Consider the following 22,931-nt stretch of genomic DNA (forward strand, 5'->3'; position numbering starts at 1 on the left):
GATATTTCACAAATGAGAGACATAGGGAGACCTTACTTAAATTTAACAAATGAGACTGGGATTAAATTCTCTGGTAATATAAAAAATTTGCATCCTAGAGTATACATAAATAGTTTAAAACATAAATTAAGATTTGTGAATAATATTAATGATATTAAAGATTATATTAGAGTGACATTAAATGACAATGCAGCAACTTGGTTTGCTAGTATTGAGAATAATTTAGATAATTTTCAAACATTTGAAAATAAATTTTTAAATTATTATTGGGGTGAATTAGAACAAGCCAAGTTTAGAGAAATTCTATATTTTGGAAAGTATAATCACAATTTAAAATCAAATATGGTAGATTATGCATTGAAACTGATAACAGTTGCATAATATTTAGAACCACCACTTAGAGAGGATGAAACGGTCTTAAATGTATCTAGACATTTTGATGCTGATGTTGTGCAAACAGTAACTGTACAAAATATTCAAACAATAGAGAGTTTTATTAATTTTATTCAAAGAATACAAAGAGGTAATATGACAAGTAATAACAATAACAACAAAAAAAACAATAATAACTTTCAATATAATAAAAATGATAATCAACAATATAGACAATCATATAACAATAATACTAGGTATGGCGATAGTTTACAAAATTTTAATAATAATAACAGTAATCAAAATAGACAGCACTTTAATAACAATACTAGTTATAATAGACAAAATTTTAATAATAATACTAATTATAATAGACAACATTTTAATAACAGTACTAATAATAATAGACAAGATTTTAACAATAGAAGAAATACAGAGCGACCTAACTATAACAGACAGGTAAATTGTGTTCGAAGGAATAGAAGCTGCGAAGACAGGGAACGAAGTAGTACAAGGCAGGAAAATGTGAGTAGAAGTCATAGTAGGGAAAGACATAGGACATCAGATCCAAGTGGTCAGATACAATCTGACAATTCTAATAATCAAAATTTTGTGCACTAAACTTTCTGAATTACAAATTTCTTTAGATGAAGAGAAAATTATTGAATCTATTAATTTAATTTCTATAAATGCTTTGGCCAAAAATAAAATGATTAAAATTATGATAGATACTGGTTCAGAAAGTACTTTAGTCTCGGAGAATTTTATTTTTAATACATTAAAACTATCAGATATAATAAAGATTCCAAAAATTAAAATTGTTGGTGCAAATAATAAGAAGTTGGGTGAAATTGATAAACTAGCCAATTTTAAAATTAATATTCTTAATAAAGAAATTAATATGCAAGGATTTATTGTCAAGGATTTATGTGTTGATATATTAATGGGAAATGATGAATTGAAAAAGAAGAAAGTAAAGATAGATTTTGAAGAAAAAATGGTAACTTTGGAAGGGCAAATAATTAAATTTATGCAGAAAGATGAGGTGGAAGAAGGAATAAGAGTTGATAGGATATTATTAAAAGAAAATAATGATGTTTATGAAGAAGAAATGTATTTTGATGATAGGGAAATGTCCCAAAAGAATGTAAAGAATAATTATTGTAGTGAATATTTAAGGAATATTAATGGAAATTTTAAGCAGATGGATGCCTACGAGGTGGAGTGCGTAAAATTGGAAGAAAGGAATAATGAGTACATAATGAAGAATAATTTTATTTGTAAAGAAGAAGATATGATAAAAGTTTTAAATTGCCCAGAAGAATATAAATCAATAGTCATTTCAATATTGCAGCAACACAAGGGACTTGTCAATAAAGAAAATAGAATTGCACAAAATTATATCCATAGTATAAAAGTTAAAGAAGAAAAAGATTTTAAAACAAAATCATACCCAATACCATATAAATACAAAGAAGAAGTAAACAAAACAATTAATAATATGTTAGAAGATGGAATACTAGGAAGAATTACAGGAATGTCATTTTTCACTAAAATCGATTTACAGCATAGTTTTTGGTTAATACCTCTAGAAAGAAAAAGTAGACAGTATACAGGATTTCAGATAGATGGAGTAGTATATCAATTCAAAGTAGTACCATTTGGACTTCAATCATCTTGCAGTGTTCTATGTAGATGTCTTCATGATATTTTGGATCAATATGAACATTTTGTAATTCATTACATTGATGATATATTAATTTTTTCTAAAACAGCTTACTGATATATCCATTTTATTCAATAGACTTGATTTGTTAAATAAATGGTAGATTTCATTATTGTGAATCAATTTAACATCATACTTGTTGTCTTGTACATATGGAAATTGTTTGGTACCCTAAAAATCATAATTTGGGGTTAGAAACAAAATTAATACTATAGATTAATGTCTTTCTAATATAATAAAGCAGCACGACGACCGTAATTTACATAAAAAGCTTAAGGAGACTGCTGGAATATACAGAAAACGAAGACCTATAGTTAATCAGGATAACCAGATAGTGCTGGGTGAAAAGGAAAAAATTGATATATGGGAAAATTATATCCAGGAGCTCTTCCATGACGAAAGACCCATGAGTGAAGTTTATACAGACGACCAGCTGACTGGCCCTTCAATCACCAAAGAGGAGATAGAAAAGGCAATATTCAATTCAAAAAACAATAAGGCACCTGGACCAGATGAAATCCCGTCAGAAATACTCAAATTACTGGATGAAAGGGGAATTTCAGCACTACACAAAATATTTAACTTAATTTATGAAACTGGCTGCTATCCTCAACAGTGGTTACGCTCTACCTTTATTCCCCTGCCCAAGAAAGTCAATGCAAAAAGATGTGAGGATCACAGACTCATTAGCCTGATGAGTCACACTTTAAAGATATTCTTAAAAATACTACATCAAAGAGTATACAAAAAATGTGAATGGGACATCAGTGACTCCCAGTTCGGGTTTAGGCAAGGTTTAGGAACACGAGAAGCAATAGCAACACAGGTGCTGGTCCAAAATTGTTACGATCAGAAGAAGGATGTGTTCCTATGCTTTTTAGATTACCAAAAAGCGTTTGATCGTGTCCAACACCACAAGTTAATGCAGATCCTCAAGAAAGTTGATATAGACCAAAAAGACATAAGATGCATTGAAAACTTGTACTGGCATCAAACGGCACAGTTAAAAATAGACAATTCTATATCCAAACCCATACATATAAGAAGGGGCGTTCGACAGGGATGTGTGCTTTCCCCTCTTTTATTTAAAATTTATTCGGAAGCCATATTTCAAGAGTCTCTGGAGGATGCAAAGATGGGAATCAAAGTGAATGGAGTACTGATCAACAACATACGATATGCTGATGATGGTGTCTTAATTTGTGACAACATAGTCGATCTTCAACAACTTGTCACTATAATCGGAGAACACAGTAAGCGATGGGATTAGAAATTAATACCAAAAAAACCAAATTTATGATCATCTCCAGAAACTTGGATGCACTTGAAAACTCCACCATAACACTGAATACTAAGTCCATTGAAAGAGTGAGTAAATTTAAATACCTGGGATCGTGGCTTTTTGAAGACTGGGCATCGGACAGGGAAGTAAAATGTCGCATTGAGCAAGCTCGACAAGCTTTCGTAAAATTCAAGAAGGTACTGACTTGTTCAGAGTTCGATCTTCAACTGAGACTAAGGTTTACTAAGTGCTACGTGTGGTCAGTGCTGCTATATGGCGTAGAGGGCTGGACACTCAAAACGAGGGATATAAACAGATTAGAAGCTTTCGAAATGTGGCTCTATCCTAAAAATACCATGGACAGCGAAAATCACAAATATAGATGTCCTTAAAAGAATAAACCAAGAACGCCAACTTTTCGAAACCATCAAGAAAAGGAAAACGGCGTACCTAGGTCACATCATGCGAAATGAAAAATACCAGTTCCTCCAACTTATAATCGAGGGTAAAATTGAATGCAAGAGAGGAATGGGACGCAAGAAAATGTCCTGGCTCCGAAACATAAGGCAATGGACAGGGATTAACGACATATAATCTCTGATACATATTGCAAGAAATAGAGAATTAATGGAAAATGTGATCGCTAACATCCATTAGTGGATTTGCATCTAAAGAAGAAGAAGAATATAATAAAGTATAAAACTTACCAATTTATATGGATGAAAGCCTTTTGAATGGAAATAATTCCTAGATTTGTATCCTAACATCCATTGTAAAATGTAAACACAATAATACAACACACAAACTTCCATTTGACATGACAGTTTGACATAGACAGGGAACAGGGATGTATTTAATAGAACAATTAAAAAAAAAAAATTTGAATTATTAAATTTATATTTACTAAGGTATGAGAAAATTAATATTTAAAAAAATAATGAGTAAATTATTTATTTTAAATATTATTTTGGGGTATTGATACGATTAGGGTTTATAGAAAATAATTTATAAGTTATATACTAGAGAATTTTATAAAAATATATTTATGTGAGGGCATTTTAAGAAATTAGCATATAATAATTGTAAAAAGTTGTAGTTTAATGTTGTAAATATATTTAAGTGAGCCATGTGCATAGGCAACCAACTATACATACTCTCCAAGTGTCATTTTAAGAATTTTTACGAATATAAGTGGGGTTATAGTTGTTTAAAATGTGTAGTTTATTAAATTAGAATGTTAAGTTACTAATTTAATTATATATTCTGATCTGAAAAGCCTAAATGTAAACAAAATTTCGAGAACATCCATATAGAAGTAATAGAACAAATGGAACATGATCTCTTACCAGATGATTCTAGAACATCCAAAAAGATATAAATACCCGTGATTTGGATTCAAGATGGCAGTTTTAGTAAGTCAGTCAGTCAGAAAATTTTTAGTCAGGCAGTTTAGTAAGAAATATGAAAGTTAGTTGGAGTCAGTGAATCAGTTACAAATAGTCCAATTATTTAATATAATTAAAAAAGTATGTTAGAAGAATATTGGTTGGATATTGGAAGAAATTAAAATTATATTATGATTGGAGATTAGTATAAATCAACTTATAATAATTGGATATTGGTATATTAAAAAGAAGAATAAATATAAATGCTGTTTGCTGGTTTGCTTGGTGGTTTATAAATGCTGGTGAAGAAAAATATATCTTAAATTGGTAGAAGCTGATAATTGGAAAAAGTAATTTCACAAAAAACAAGGATAACCGAAGTACGAAGACATTCAGTGGTGATTAGAATCTATATAGTGGAAAACAGTTCATTTAGGCATTCAGTGAAAGAAAGGTACAAAATTTTGTTAATATAATTTAGTTAGTGTCATAACAGTTTCAATTTTGAAGATAGTTTGTTTAAATTTTACATTGTCTATAGAATTTAATTAGTTTTATAAGAATATCAATTTAAAGATAGTTTATTTTAAATTTACATTGACTAGGTTAGATATATATATATGTGTGTTTCATAATAGTTATAATAAAGATAATTTAAAAAAGTACTTACAAACTAATTCTTTGAGAACCGCGATAAAAACCCTATATTATTAAAAATACTCATTGCTCATCATTCAAACAAACAATACATCATAACAGTATATATATATATATATATATATATATATATATATATATATATATACATATATATATATATATATATATATACATATATATATATATATATATATATATATATATATATATATATATATACATATATAGATATATACATATGTATGTATACAGGGATGAGTGCCTTAAGAACCGGTAAAATAACGCAAAAGATAGAAAACATAATACGTTGTGAAATAAAAAGAGATGCAAGTAGTAGAGGTGAGAAATTATCGATATAAACCTATAATTTACTTTACATTACATTAGATATATCGTTTCCCACCTTTAGACGTTAGCTTATTAGCTGGTTGACTTCAGTCCTAGTAATACGTATCACGTAATGTAAGTAAAAACAGTTCAAGTACGAGTATGTTTTTATCCAAAATTAAAGTATTGATCAATAATAAACTGTGATTTGAGACGTCGCATAAACTCTTCTCAATACAGAATTATCATAGCTTGTTATTCTGTATTTATCAAATTACTACTAATTAAACTGTTTACTTACATTTGCTTTATTGCCTTCAATCAGTTTTTACTTTATGCGAAATTTAAAAAATGTTAATGTTCGACGTCATACTTGTAATATTATGACTGAAGTCAACTAGCTCATAAGCTAACGTCTAAAGGTGGGAAACTATCGATAGTCCTAATGTAATGTAATGTAAATTAGAGGTTTCTATCGATAATTTCCCACCTCTACTACTTTCATCTTTTTTTTATTTCACAACGTATTATGTTTTCTCTTTTGCGTTATTTTGCCGGTTCTTAAGGCACTCATCACTGTATATATACATAAATATATATATATATATATATATATATATATATATATATATATATATATATATATATATATATATATATATATATATATATATATATATATATATATATATATATATATATATATATATATATATATTTATTAATCAATCAATGTTGTCAAAAGTTAAATTAAAAAAATTAATATAAAATTACGTAAATTGGGAATTTTCCGGCGTTCTGTGTTTCTGTGTTTTTTTGCTGATGTATTTATTAGATTAATTTTTGATGTTTGCCTTTTTGATGTTTCTTCACATTAATACTATTTTAACGCTGCAGATCTTTTAAAGGTAAGATCATTTACTTAATTGTGTCTCATATTAGATGTATTGCTAGTAACACTCTTTTAGATGAACTGATGATGAAATAGGTACACGAACAACAACGTCTAGACCAAAAATTAATAGAATTTGGATACGGCAACATCGAAGAAATATACGAGCATATAAAGGCGAGTATAAAGCAAGCAGCATTCGAAGCCCTTGGGGAAAAAGAACATATAACAAATAAACAGCACTATTATGAAATAAATGAACCAACAAAAAGAATAATTGAAGAAAAAAAGCAACTATACAGAAAATTGCTGACTACAAACAACGACGATGTTTATAAAGAATATAGAGAAAAAGATAGAGAAGTGAAAAAACAAATAACACAGCAAAAGAATGAAGAATGGGAAAGAATCTGCTTAAATATTGAAACATATATAGGAGGTACATGAACTTCGGAGTCATGGAAAGTACTGAGAGAATTGAAACAAAACTCAAAAGAAAAAATTAAATTGGGAAATATACAGGACAAAGAATGGAAGGACTACTACAAGGAACTATTAACAGAACAAAGATCACAATTCATTGGAAAAGAAAACAGGCGAAGACGAAGCAGATTCCCACAACACGAAATAGAAATAACAGATTGAGAAATGAGAACGGCCATAAAAGCAATCAAAAATAAGAAAGCACCGGGACCTGGAGGCATCTCACCTGAGCTTATAAAATACGGATCAAAAAAATTACACCGGATGATACAATGGATATTTCAGAAAGCCATAAATGGAGAACAGCTCCCAAAGGAATGGACGGAGGCATATATGACATCTATATTTAAGAAAGGAGATAGAAAACGATGCGAAAACTACAGAGGAATAAGCGTAATATCATCAATAGGAAGATTATATGGGAAGATACTGCGAGAAAAGATAGAGCAAGCGATAAAAGGCAAAATCGGGGAGGATCAGGCAGGCTTCACGGCAGGAAGATCATGCATAGACCACATATACACACTGGAACAACTGTTGGAAAAGAAAAAAGCAAAAAATAGAGATATACACTTGGCATTTGTGGACCTGAGAAAGGCGTATGACTCTATACCAAGGTCAGAAGTATGGGAGGCAATGTACAAATTAGAAATACAGACGGAGCTCATAGAAGCTACAAAAGCTCTGTATAAAGAAAATAAAGTGTCCATTAAAATGGGAACAAGAATCATAGGAGACTTCACAACAACAAAAGAGCTCCTGCAGAGTTGTTCCACATCTTCAACCCTATTCAAAATATACTTAGAAAAAGCCTTGACTACATGGAAAAGAAAATGCGAAGGCATGGGAGTACCGGTACGGAACGAATACCTATATACGTTAAGCTTTGCAGACGATCAGGTAGTGATTGCACAAGACCAAGACGACCTCAGCTACATGATGAAGAAACTACAAGAATATACCAAGGCTGGCCTAGATATTAACCTCGCGAAAACAGAGTACCTATCTACAAGTGAAGAAGACATAGAAGATCTACAGATTGATGACAACGTAACAATCAAAGGAAAGGATAAATTCAAATACCTGGGGTTTATAATCACGAAAAAGGCAACAACAGAGGAAGAAATTACACAAAGATTAGGGCAAACAAGAACAGCAATCCGACAACTTAACTCAGTATGGTGGGATATAAATCTAAATATGAAGACAAAAACGCAGATTTATAAAACATTAGTGCGAAGTATTATGACATATGGGGCTGAAAATTGGATCACAAACAAGAAAAACAGCAGTAAGATAGTAGCAACAGAGATGGAATGCCTGCGAAGAAGCTGCAGAGTAACAAGAATGGATAGGAGAAGTAATGACGAAATAAAGTAAAGAACATCAATAGAAACAGACATACTAACATATATAGAACAAAAAAGATTAAAGTGGTATGGACATGTAAGAAGAACTAGCGACAGCAGATGGATAAAGAGAATAACCGAATGGAGCCCCATAGGAAGAAGGAAAAGAGGACGACCCCGAAAATCCTGGAGGAACGAAGTAGACGACGCCATGAATAAGAGAGACCTAAACGATGGAGAATGGAACAACAGAGAGAGATAAAAACGGTTGAGCGAGGGAAGGCAGTGAATACTGTAGAATCCCTAAATATATATAGGTACATCGATGGAAGGCAACCCTAAATACGTATTTCTGATTATTTAGTCGTCATCAGTCTGGTGCAGCCAAGTTATAAAAAGAGCATGTTAACACTTTAATCGGTAATCTCGCCATAAGGCTGGCATTAAAATAAGCGCAATATTTAAAAAAAAATTTAAAATTTACTTGTTCTTATTATCGACTACACCGCTTTTCGGCAAGAATAGAGTCGACCAACGGTAACGGTTTTAAAAAGTTGTATTTGATGAAAAGTACAAAATTAGTGCTGCTTTCTGACTGTTGAGTGATATTTGCCTTTTGGCCGGCTTGACGGTGTACGGTAAAATAAGTCCATTGCCTGTTTGAATAAAAATAAATATTTGTATTATTTATTCTTTTATTATTTATACATTTCTTTTTTTCTTTAGTAGAACATGGAAAAGAATATATCTCAAAGACGAAGAAAGTATAGTGCAATAAGATACCACGAGATGACAGATGCGGAAAAAGGGACAAAATACGATCTTTCCACAATAAACGATGAACAAATCGAAGATATCATGATTCAGAAGACTACTCAGTTATTATCAAGTTTATCTCAATAAAAACTTAAATGTTTTTATAAGCAATAACGATATCGAAACGTGAACTTTCCATTGGTGTTTTACTTACCAAAATTACCCCGAAACCAAAATTTTCAGAAAGTTGTACCCCTATTTCTATTTTGCCAATTAAACGATCACTACAGTAACAATACGATCACTGTTTTAAACGTTTTAACGTTTGATATTACTTTACTCGGGTAGCTGTAGCTTCCTCCGTAATTATTTTTAGTTAATGCCTTTGAAACCATCAGGGTCTTCTAACTCTTGATGATCCTTTGACAATAATTATGCTTTTCCAAGTTAATATGCTCATTTTATAACTTCGCTCCACCGTACTGATGACAACCAAATAGTAAGAAATACGTATTTACCGTTGCCTTCCATCGATATACCTATATTGTTTTTAGTTTGACTGTTTGTCATGCCATTACATTTTACCCTTATTATTTATTATTCTTACTTGAGAGAATGGTTTCAAATACCAGAAGCTGCGAACATAATACATGCGGCACAAAACAGAGAAACCTATTGTTTGATGGTCGCCAACCTTCGGTAGAAGACGGCACATAAAGAAGATTTATTATTCACTCGCATTATCCTTTTCTCACTTTTTCTCTCTCTGTGTCTATATATATATATATATATATATATATATATATATATATATATATATAACAATCGTCAAAAAAGTGGATTAAGGAAGTGAATAGATTTTCGTTCCAAATAAGTATTTGTGAATGAATAGAAACAATTTTAGATGGAAATAATTGGCCAATCTTTTTGGCGGTGACAGTGCCTATATATCAATTAAGAATCTACCATCAAAGAAGTTTGTTGATTTCATATTTAAAATAAAATCTTTCCTTAATTTATACAGCAATGTATTAAACTAAGTAAAAATAATATTTCGAATTATATTCTGCTTACAACTGATTCATCTTATGCTTAAATTTATTTTAGGGAACACGTTCCTCGTAGTACCAGTTCATCAAGAACGAGCTCGCACAATTACAGCCCACTTTCAGTCTCCCCACATCAATCTCCAAAAGGTTACACACCATCATCGGGATATAGTCCGGCTGGATCCGCTCTAATGCCATACTACTCCACAGCTCTTACCCCTATCGACAATAATTATTTTGAAGTTTACGAATACGACCCAAAACGCAGAGACGAAGATTACAAGGATGTTCACGTTACACAGCAGGTAAGATGTATTAAAACTCCACATTTATTAAAATATACATATATTTTTAAATGATATCAGACATGAATATTTAATCACATGTGTTAATATTTATATGTATAAATACATATAGAAAATTAAAGTAAAGTAAAATACCAGAGAAGCACCTGGTATTTTACTAATATCACGAAAACTAGTAATAGGCAAATAAATATGTAAAAATACAAAGTATAACGGAAATACAGAAATTAATATTTAAATGGGAATAAGCCACAATTAAAGGTTAAAGTAAGTTTATTGACTTTTCAATTTCCACTTCGGAAATTGTTCTCAAAATACAAACATTAGTAAATTAAACAAATTTTGATTTATTGTTACTTGGTGAAAAATTCTTCTAATAATTTAATTTTATCTGACTCATTTATATTGACAATTCAGACATACATTATACATTTTAAAGTAGACGACTTTAAAATGATATTGCCAATGTTGTTGAGTTGTGCTCCTGGGACGACTTTATTTATAAGATAGTTCATTCGATTACATGAAATCAACTTTAACTTGAGAATATCCGTCAGAAATAAAATCATAGCATGTAATTCGTCTTTCAAAAGACCAACACATGTCATGATGACAGTAAAATTCTCCTGTTAGTAATCCCATAGTAAATTATGAGGGAAAACCAGGAAAAAACCTCATAATACTATCCCGACATGGTAAGTATTTGGTCGTGCATACAGTTTCAAAAAAATCTCCACACTACAAAAATCACATAACTCTGACAACAGGTTTAGAAAATACGAGACATCAAAATGTAACATTTTTAAGGTGGTGCGTTAATTTTGCCGCTTAGAATATTTTTTACAGTCGGTAATTTTAATAATAAATAATCTAATAAACAAGTTTTAAAATAAAATTTTAAGGGGTATAGATAGAATATTGAGGGAGTATGACGATACAGAAACATAAGTTTATAAAAAATCTTACCCAAAGTCACTATTCACTCGCGTTATAGTCACGTAAGAGTATATAGTTCTCATAAGAGTTTTAATTGTCTATAGCAGATTCTTCTATTAGTTCACATCCTAGGTCACCTTCATCATCGTCAGTGTCTGACCACAAACTGTCAGAATCATCTTCGCCAACATGTATAATTAGTTCAGCCACGTCATCTATTAACTGTTCTTTCTTAAGGTACTCATGTTCTACTTCAATAACGTGTTCACATGTATTCTTCCACACATCTGCTCCGAGATTGTTGAATTTTTCTTCGGCTATCTACCTAACGTCGGACATTTTAAACGACACTTTCTTTGAAGCGACATGACTTTTAACTACTCCCCAAATTTTTTCAATAGAATTTAGTTCAGGGTGATATTGAGGAAGACGTTTTACAACGTGTCCTTGTTTCGCCATTATAGTGTCTGCTACATATTGTTTTTGTGCTGGTTTATTCAATTTAATTTTTTCATAAAGTTCTGGTTTTGTATCAGTCACTGCAAAATAAATGCATCTTTCTGTTAGCCATCGCTGCATGTCCTTTTTTTTCATGAAGATGTAGGGACCGCTTTACAGGCTACGTTATGATCGGATGCGTTGTCCAATACAAGCACGGTTTTCTGCTGCAAGTTGGGAATTACCTTTTCTTGAAGCCATTTTATGAAGTTTTCGTGGTTCATATCGTTATAATCTCCAGTGCGCTGTCCAGATTTGAAAATTAGTAGGTCGTTTGGAACGAAAACTTTTTCTTTCCTGCATGTACGATAATTAACCACTGATCTTTGGCAACAGGAGACTTTAAACACTTGCTTGTAATATCATCTTATGATTTAGATGTTGTATGGCTGCTGTGAAGATACGTTTCATCAGTGTAGATACGTTTTATCAGTGTAGATAACATCATAATCCTCGGCTCTATATTTTTTTATTTTTTTTTTCAGATATTCGTTTGTCATTGTCAACCTACAATGGTCTGCTGCCATGAATCATTGCAAAGGTATGCACTGTGTTTCGTATAATTTCTCCCTCATAACCATCGACATTGGTTTTCGATTTTGGCAAATTAATGTTTTTTCTGGGAGATTTAAAGATGTTTTCCGAACTGCCTGAAGGAGATAAAAAATCGGAAACTCTCTCTCCTTCTTTAATAATTTTTTGGATACTACTTCTAGAAATTCCAGTGACTTTAACAACCATACTTAAAGTAGAAGATTTCGTGTTGTTTTTTTCTTGCTCCTTTCTTGAAAACTTATACACGTTGTAAACAATCTGTCGGCCCTGACTGTGAATAACACGGCTCTTATTCATTGTGATGGTACTCTGAAGGAAATGAAAATATAAAAATATTTTGATTAAACAAATATGATTGATCTAATATATATATATATATATATATATATATATATATATATATATATATATATATATATATATATATATATATATATATATATATATATATATATATATATATATATATATATATATATATATATAGTAAACTCTTAAATATTGGGGAAATCTGCAAGAAAGACTCTAATGTCTATCAATTGTTTCGCCGAACGTTTTCGCCAAAAAGAATTAATTTGGCTTCTTCAGGGCTGAAAGAGAATAAATTATAATTAGCTACCATATATTATCTATTAAAACATTATTGATCTTACCGTAACTTAGAATTGTAGAGTTAGAATATTAAAAAGCTTTGCTAGTAACATAGTGGTGTTTTTTGTTACTATGTGCAAAAAAAGATTTTTTAAGGTTTGAAATGTATGGTAGCTTTGAACTTGACACGTAAAAGCTTACCCAAGTTAATCGAAAAACCCAATGTAACTACATTTAAAAGGAGGTAATTCTTTGAATTGTCGGCAATAACTAAATTTTTGATTTTTAGAGAGTTTAAAAGTGAGGTTCTGTTTTAGCCAGATATATAATATTTGGATCTATTTTTTGGCCTTCCTTTTCTCTTTTTTAAAGTTATAGTGTAGTTTAGTACCCTTTTTGGTGTCCTCGTGTTCAGCATTCTTTCTAGGTGACCTCGCCATCTTAGTCTCTGTGCCTTTATGACTCCTATTATGTTAGGTTGATTATATAATTTCTTTAACTCATCATTTGATCTTCTTATCCATAAACCGTCCCTTATTATTCCTTCATATATCTTCCTCTTCATATAATTGGTGATTATCAAAATGGATTCAGACCAAATAGAGCCACTACAGATAACATATTTATACTAAGAACGATACAAGAAAAAGCTTATGAATACGACATAGACCTATATAATATGTATATAGACTTTAAACAAGCTTTTGGTAGTGTGAATAGAGACAGAATGCTGGAAGACCTTTGTAATCTAGGTATACCTAAGAAATACATCAGCCTCATAAAAATGACGTTGCAGGGTTCAAAAGCCGCAGTCAGAGTAGATGGAGAACTGACTCCCCTATTTAACATCAACATGGGAGTAAGACAGGGAGATGCCCTATCAACCATGCTATTCAACCTAGTTCTTGAGGCAGTTATCAGAAAAACCAATATAACCGGCCATATAAACACCAAATCAGTACAAATTACTGCATATGCAGACGATGTAGCCATCATTAGTAGGAATAAGCCACGACTAATGGAAGTGTTCAAACAAATTGATCCTGAAGCAAGAAAAAGAGGTCTCAAAATAAACGAAGCAAAAACGAAGTATATGACAGTCAAAAGAATAACTGACAATGAAAATAATATCACAATAGACAACTATACTATCGATCGAGTGGATGCCTTTACATATCTCGGCACAGAAATCAATCAGAAGAACTCCGTAAGTAGCGAAATTAATGCACGTATTTCCAGCGGGAATCGTACATACTATGCTAATAAAAGATTGATGACATCGAAATTATTAGACAAAAGAACCAAAATGACTATCTACAGAACACTGATTAGACCCGTAGTAACCTATGGATGTGAAACCTGGGTAATGACGAAAAAAGATGAAGCCCAACTCAGGACATTCGAGAGAAAAATACTGAGGAAAGTATATGGCCCGGTACAAGAGAAAGATGGCACATGGAGAATCAGGAGAAACGACGAGGTTAATGAGTTAAATGAAGGTTATGACATTGTAAGATTTGTGAAAAGTCAAAGACTGTCATGGCTGGGACATGTGCAGAGACAAAGCGATGCAAAAACAACTAAGGAAATGTTACAATGGAAGCCCATAGGAAGGCGAAAAAAAGGAAGGCCCAGAACGAGATGGTTGGATGACGTGGAAGACGACCTGAAAACAATGAACATAAGACAATGGAGAAGAAGGGCACAAGAGAGATCTGAATGGAAGGACATAGCCAGACAGGCAAAGACCCATCCAGGGTTATGATGCCAAAAGAAGAAGAAGAAGATATCTTCCTCAGGATTTTCATTTCCCATATCTCCAGTAAATGTTCATTTTTTGTCATTGTCCATGTCTCACTGCAGTATGTTACTATTGGTTGTATAGTTGTTTTGTATAACTGTATTTTTGCCTTTCTTGATAAAAACTTGCTTTTCAACATTCCACTAAGACCATGTACACTTCTATTGCCTGCCATTATTCTAGCTTGTATTTATTCTTTAATGTTAGGTTTACGTGATATTATTGCACCTAGGTATGTAAATCTTTCTACCATTTCAAATTCGTATGATGATCTTTCTTCTACCTCTACTTTAAACTTTTGTCCATCCCTGAACTAATTATCTGTCCACTGCATACATTTTGTTTTAGTTTCATTTATGTAAAGTCCCATTTTCTTTGCTGCTTTTACTATTTCTGTACTCTCTCCTGTAGCTCTTTTTTTCCTCTTGTCAGCAACACTACATCATCCGCAAATGCCAAAACTTGGTGTCTTTTATGATATAGGAGTCCTTCTCTATTGATTTTCGCTTCTCGCATTATTGTTTCTAGGCATAAATTGAAGAGTAATGATGACAAAGGATCGCCCTGCCTTAATCCTTCCTTTACTATAAATTTGTCCGTTGCATGATTGTTTACTTTGACTCTGTTTTCTGTATTCTCTAAAGTAAGATGTATCATGTTACGCAACTTTCTGCTAACTCCCAGTTCCTCAAGGGTCTCTTTTAATTCCTTCCTCTTTATTCTATCGTATGCTTGCTGGAAGTCGATGAATAGCGCTATCGTTGGTAAGTTGTGTTCATAGCTTTCTGCTTGTAATTCTCTGATTATGAATACTTGGTCCATTATGCTTCTCCCTCGTCTAAATCCGCACTGATATTCGCCTATTAAATTTACAACTTCTTTTTCTAGCTTATCTTTTATGGATTTTGATAGGATTTTATATACGGTATTTAGTAACGCTACTCCTCTGTAATTACTGCATTCTGTTTTGTCTCCTTTTTTGTGTAATGGGCAACTAATGGCTTCCTTCCAATCTTCTGGTATTCGTTCTTTTATCCATATCTCCTTTATGATCTTGCATATCCAATTATTTAGCAGTTTTCCACCATATTTCATCATCTCTGCTGTTATATTATCGCTTCCAGAGGATTTGTTGTTTTTTAGATTTTTGATGATTTCCTCGATTTGTTTTTTGCTGGGTGAATTATTTTCTATGTCTTCTAAGTGTTCGATTCTTGCTTCTGCTTCCATATATTCTCTTTGGTTTGACTTATTATTGCCATTTAGTAATTCATCAAAATACTCTTTCCATCTTTCGACTATTTCTGCTTCCCCGCTTATATTATTTCCAGCTTTGTTTTTAACGAATATGGGTTTTTGTTGGAAACCTTTTTTTTTAATTTCTAGCACCTTGATATAGGTTTTTTATTTCTGTAATTCTCTTCTATTTCTTTTAGCTTATTTTCTATGTGTTTTCTCTTCCTTTTTCTCAGCACCCTCTTTACTTTTTGTCTTTGCTCCATATATCTATTCTTTATCTCTGTTGTTTCTTTCGTGATCATTTCCATTCTTAATGATTTTCTTAGTGCTATTTCTTTTTGGCACTCTATGTCGAACCAGTCTTTCCTATTTTTATTCTCTTGTTTATTACATTCTTTTGCTGCTTTGTTCATTATTTGCTTTATGTTTTATTTGTTCTCAGTTTGCTCTTCTCTTTGTATCTTTTTTAGTTCTCTTTCCATTGTTTCCTCGTATATTTCTTGCTTTTTCTTTGTTGCTAATCGAATTGGGTTATGTATACATTTCTTTTCTTTTATTTTGTTTTTGTTTTCTGGTATCAGTTGTTTAATTTTGATGCCCACCATGTAATGATCTGAGTTAGCGTCTGGTCCTCTGTGTGTTCTTATCTTCTGTATACGTTGCTGTTCTTCTTTTTCGATGAGCACGTGGTCTATTTAATTTTTAGTCTTTCTATCTGACGATATCCATGTTTCCTTGTGTATTTCTTTTGTTTCAAAATATGTGCTCATTATGATCATATTTTTTTCTCTTGCGAAATCTATCAGGAATTGTCCGTTCTCATTAGTTTCATTGTGTTTACTATATTTTCCTATTGTCGGTCTAAATACTTCTTCCTTCCCTATTTTGGCATTTGCGTCGCCTAGAATAATTTTCATATCATATCTGGGTATATTTTCAATTGTTCTGTTTAATTCACTGTAGAAAAATTCTTTGACATCATTATCTTTTTCTTCTGAAGGCGCGTGAATATTTATGAGGGTGATTTTTTGGTATTTTCCCTTGAACCTGATACTACATATGCGGTCTGATACTGGTTTAAACTCTACTATTGCTTCTTTTAGCTCTTTGCTTGTCATAAAACCTGTGCCTAACGTTCGATTCTTTCCACCGCTGTTAAAAAACACTGTATCTTCTATTTCTAATACATATATCATTTCCCAGCTGTTTCGTCTCCTGCAAAGTAAAATTTATATATATATATATATATATATATATATATATATATATATATATATATATATATATATAAATATATTGGATTTGAAATTTCCGCGAAAGCTATATGTGGTTTCAGTCAGTTGTTTTCCGGGTTTGACTCCGCGTTAAATAGTTTTGGTTTTTAGAAAAACCATTGTTTTGGCGACGTTTCGGCAAGGTGTCAAACTATTTAACGTGGAGTCAAACCCGGAAAACAACTGAAACCATATATATATATATATATATATATATATATATATATATATATATATATATATATATATATATATATATATATATATATATATATATATATATATATATATATTGTTGTGGTATTCAAAATTGAAGGGTATAAATATTAAATGTACGATGAAATCAATATTTCAGAGATTATAGAAAATAAAAAAATTACTCCGAGCTTCCGTAGTGCCGGAAAAGTGTTCCGTAAGCCGGATTTGCGCCATGAAAAGGACAATAAAAATAGTTAATAAGTAAATGATTTTTCGAAATATGTAAATACCCAGTAGAAAGTAAGTGTCCTTGTAGAAATAATATAAATTAGGAAAGTTTGTAGGTATTTCTGATTTTATGTGAGAGTGATATGCAAATTTCTGATTGGCCGAGAATTTGGAAAGTGGATGTGGGTGTGTATAATGAGAGGTTGGATGAACGGATAGAGGAGATGAGAGAGTCAGTTAGTTCCAGTTTCTTAAAGTGAATGGTTGATTTTCGAGGTGGTATCCAAGGGTAGTAAGTGATAAAGAATAAGTTGTGAGTTGGTGAAGTAATTGTGTCCGACGGTAGCTGATCTGGTACAAATTTGTACGTAAACTTTTCCTACTTGTATTCTACGTATCGCTGTTTATTTCGTAACGAGAGATTACGTTTGGCGAGAGGAAAAGAGGCTGGCATCATTGGAAAGGTACTTGCATTCGAAGGAGAGCATTGAAGACACTAAATTGCAATATCTTTTTTAATATTGCCAATTACATAGGAGGCTGCTGAGAATTGATAGTTCATTTTGCATAGAACAAGGAATTGGACAACTTAAGGCAGAGGAAGCGTTTCAACAGGAGAAACATTCATAATATATTAAATTTGAGAACTTTGGGTTAAAAAATATTATATCATATTACTAACGTGTGAATAAGTTGTCGATAGTCGAAGGAGATCAAATTTGTTCTGAGAGGGGACAATATATATCACTTGTATGTTGAGTTATCAAATGTTTTCATTTTTCTATAAAAAAAATCAGCAAAAAAATATAATTTAATTATAATCCGACAACGAATTTAAAAAAAAATGTTAAGATTACATAACTACGTATCTACCTATATGAAATAAGTATTGAAATTTTTATTTTTATCAACAAAAATTATTTTTTATGGTAAAAAAGTTTTAAAAATATAAAACTAAAGTATGTTAAAAAAACACGATGTACAAAACAAATATTTAAAAAATATATAGACTCAAATCAACATAAATCGTAACATATGAAGTAGTTTTAGAAAAAAAGATTTTCCAATATGAACAAATTCCCTTCGTTGGCTCAGTGAAGATGTTCGTTCTGTTGTAATGGAAACACCAAATAATAGTAGCAGAGTTTATTGTTGAGACGTACACTATGGGTGTAGACCCGGGATTACTTTGAGTAGAGACTGATGAAGTTGATCGTTGAAGACTATATGTTCGTTGAGTGAATATTGATTGAATATGCTTCTCTAGTCAAGAGATATTAGTTTTATATAAATTCTATTTGGGTCAATATTTTTCGCGTACCTAGCGTGATATGTGTATTTAATTTATGTAAATTGTTTAACTTTGTCAGTACTTTTGACTGATGTCCAAATTATTATTTATAATTGACCAAATGTGTATGTAACCTAATTAACTACGTGTGTGTATTTAATAACAAATAGATTCATTCGGTCTACTGGGTGATAAAATTATACTGTCCAATTTCGGATATGAATTCTGAAGATTTGATATTGGACATACTGCGGAATCGGGCAATCTGGCCCAAGTGTCAATACTCAAAGTTTACATATAAGTATTACATAACATAGTAAAATTCAAACATGATAAATTATAAATAGTTTAAGAATAATCCAAATCTTCCAACCGTACCCTAGCTATCAATGTCCGACTCTATCTCTAGATTAAAATTAGGGCAATTGGATGAAAATGTGGAAAGTGGGATGTCAACTTGGGAAGTCGACCGTACAATGTTGTGCCGATTACTAACTAATACAGGTACTTCCTGTTCGTTAGTCTGAGTTTGTGCATTCCCTGAACGACATAGTCGTGCAACAGGACGGTACTTCCATAACGTGAGTATCCCAATTATTACCATTATAGTAATGATCCCGGTGGCCACAAAATAATGCCAATTAGATTCGTGAATCGATCGCCACTGCGTATGCGTCATTTCTTGTTCCAGACTCTCCTCCTCAAGTAACACATGACGTAGCTCTCCTCCTGGTATGTCAAGGTAGGTGTTTAGAGGCGTGTTAAACTTGCGGGGTGTCCTCGCCACCAGTTGGGCTACGGGAGTGATTGGCGACTTCAGGTAACTCGTCACTGCTCTGTCCACCCCACTGCTAGTGGGGAGTAATGTAATATTTTTCGTTTGGGCGATACATTTGGGTGAAAGCTTCAGGAATGTGACTCGTTCCAGTACTCTTTCGCTCCGATTTCCATCGCAAATAATGGATATGTGTATCGTGACTGGCATGATAACTAGCCAGAGGTTGGGAGTACCCATCTTACTCCATTGAGCTGTCTGTATTGTCCTGGCTACCACTGGACATGTGCTATTCTTAGATCGCTCATAAATTTCTTCTAGTATGCAGTTTGGTTGGGTATCCATGTTTCTTATAGCCGTTGGTGAGCACGCTATCTGCGCCTTTGTCAACAGTAAGCACCTTTCTCTATCTTCCGTGGTCAATTCGAAGTAGTGCAGTGTGTTATAATCTACGACCAGTAGATTCCTTGGGGCGACAAATGTGCGCAACACCGACCCCTCAACGTTAAGTGGTATGGCCGTGACTTTGAGCATGCTGTACTTATTTTTCCCTGTCACCATGAAGTAGCCGATGACTGTTATATATCTGTCGTCATGACTGACTTCTGTTTCTATAATGGGTTGTCGTCGTATTTCGACCCCTTGAGGCAGTATCTGCCCTGCTTTCCCTATTAATTTGGTTATTTCACCCGGTTTCACTATATCAATGAAGTGTCCGTGGTTATAGTGAAGGTTTAATATTCCCTCGTAAAATTGAGTATATTCGTTTATGAAGTCCATAACTTGTAATGCTATCGTTTGTATTCGTAACGTGCTATATTCGGTTTCTAGTTTTTGTGCTTTGTCTTCTACTTCGTTAAGTCCTTTAGATATTTCTTGTAGACCTGTGATTAGTGCTTTGTTAAACTTGTTCATTTGCTCGTTTATCCTGTTCTCTGTGTGATTGATTGATGTTATTGTTTCTAACATTATCTTCGCCTGGTGCTGTGATCCCTTTATTAGCTCCTTTTGGTTATTATCTAATGCTTCAATGTTACTGTAGGCTTCGTCATTGACTCCAAATACTGAGGTTAATATTGTTCCTAATATTCCTCTTCTTTCCCTTCCTTTTATTTCTACTGTCAACCCCTCGCTTACTGACTCCGCCTTTCTTTGTCCTTCCTCTAACTTCTCTATTATATCCTTACAATTCACGATTTTTATCTCATGACACAGTTCTCGTACGCCTTGTATCATATTTCCTATTAGTTGGTGCTCTGTTCGAATTCTTCCTTTTTCGAGTAACACCTTTATTCGAAATGTTCCCCGGTCTATGACGACCTCTCCAAGGTCTTCTGTGAAAAATCCTGGTACCGGATTATATATTTTATACGGTTCTGCCTTTATGGGTTTTAACATCGTTAAAAACATTATAGCTACTAGTATTTTCTTCCATCTTAGTGCTGCTGCCTTTTTCGGCTTTTCCTGTTTCTCTTCTTCCAGTCGTATTAGCTTATGTATGGGTCTTTTAGTCAGTTTCCCGTTTGCCTTTCTCACTGTTACTACTCTGGTTAATCCCTCCGCTCCAGGGTGTGTTTCTGTTACCCTCGCTAATGGCCATCTGCCTGGAGGTGTATCCTCTTCTTTAATTATAACTATTTCTTCTTCTTTTATGTTAGGGTGCGCCTTATGCCATCTATTTCTCTGTTGTAATTGGTGCAGGTATTCCTGTTTCCAAATTTTCCAGAAGTCTCTTTTTATTTTCTCCACTAATCTCCACCTCGTCGGCATCTTCAAATAAGTCGTAAGCTCTTCTTCCCGATTTGGTGATATAATTTCTCTCCCTATAAGGAAGTGAGCTGGTGTCAGGGCTATTTTCCCTTCAGGGTCTTCTGATGACCCACATAATGGTCTCGAGTTCATACATGCTTCTATTTGTGCCAGCACCGTACTCAATTCTTCATATGTTAGAACTGTTTCCCCGATGATTCTTTTCAAGTGATATTTCATTATTCGCACTGCGCTCTCCCATAATCCTCCGAAATGTGGTGCATATGCAGGTATGACATGCCACTGGGTACCTAGTGCCCGTAATCCTTGTTTTATCTCGTCATCTATTTTTTGATTTTCTTTTTTCAACAAATTTGCTGTTCCTACGAATGTGGTTCCGTTATCGCTGTATACGTTGTTGCACTGTCCTCTGCGTGCCGTAAATCTCTTGAACGCTGCGATGAAAGCATCCGTAGACATATCGCTTACTACCTCAAGGTGTACTGCCTTCGTTGACAGACACACAAATACTGAGATGTAGCCCTTATAGCTCCTCTGTCCTCTGCCTCTCGTGGTACTTATTTTTATTGGCCCGGCATAATCTATCCCTGTGTTAGTAAAGGGATGACTCGGGTTCACTCTGTCTTTCGGTAGATCTCCCATTAATTGTTGTGCTGCTTGGCTTTTATACCTCCTGCACCTTAAACATTTTGCTAGATGATCTTTCACGGTTCTTCTGCCGTTGATTATCCAGTATTTCCTTTTTATGTACTGTAGTGTTTGTTGTAATCCGCTATGTAGATTTCTTGCGTGACTATCTGTTATAAGTAACTTTGTTAATGCACTATCCTTTGGCAAAATTATCGGATGTTTTTCTCCGTACTTTAGATTCGTGTGTCTCAGTCTTCCGGTGACTCTTAGAATTCCTTGTCTATCCAGGAATGGTACTAATGACGCTAATTTATTTTTCTTGTCTAATTGCTGTTTCTTCTCCAGCTTATTTATTTCTTGTTTGAAGTAGGCGTGCTGTGTGTGCTTTATCACCTTTAATAGAGTTTCCTCTAATTCTTGGACTGTAAGCTGACTTTGTCCATTGTCCTTCTTTTTTCTGCATTTGTCTGCAAATCTCCTACAATATGAAAGTACTCTTCTCATTCTTTCTAAATTTGAGAATCTCTCGCATATGTCCTCCTTTATCGTTGTCGTGTGC

At 32.8% G+C, this 22,931-nt stretch overlaps 1 protein-coding gene across 4 annotated transcripts in view; it reads left to right on the forward strand.

The window, feature by feature from the left end:
- Zasp66 (PDZ_signaling and DUF4749 domain-containing protein Zasp66) overlaps nt 1–22,931 on the forward strand; it is a 548,712-nt gene that overhangs the window by 180,270 nt on the left and 345,511 nt on the right. For all 4 annotated transcript variants that reach the window (XR_011952064.1, XM_072545345.1, XM_072545356.1 and 1 more), the window contains exon 3: nt 10,340–10,586. Coding sequence is in view for 3 of the 4 variants with exons in the window: in XM_072545345.1 (XP_072401446.1) it covers nt 10,340–10,586 (247 nt within the window). In the remaining variant the exon portion in view is untranslated. The remainder of the gene's footprint in view (nt 1–10,339; nt 10,587–22,931) is intronic.

Source organism: Diabrotica undecimpunctata, chromosome 1 (assembly GCF_040954645.1).
Source record: "Diabrotica undecimpunctata isolate CICGRU chromosome 1, icDiaUnde3, whole genome shotgun sequence".
In the NCBI taxonomy this organism is placed as follows: domain Eukaryota; kingdom Metazoa; phylum Arthropoda; class Insecta; order Coleoptera; family Chrysomelidae; genus Diabrotica; species Diabrotica undecimpunctata.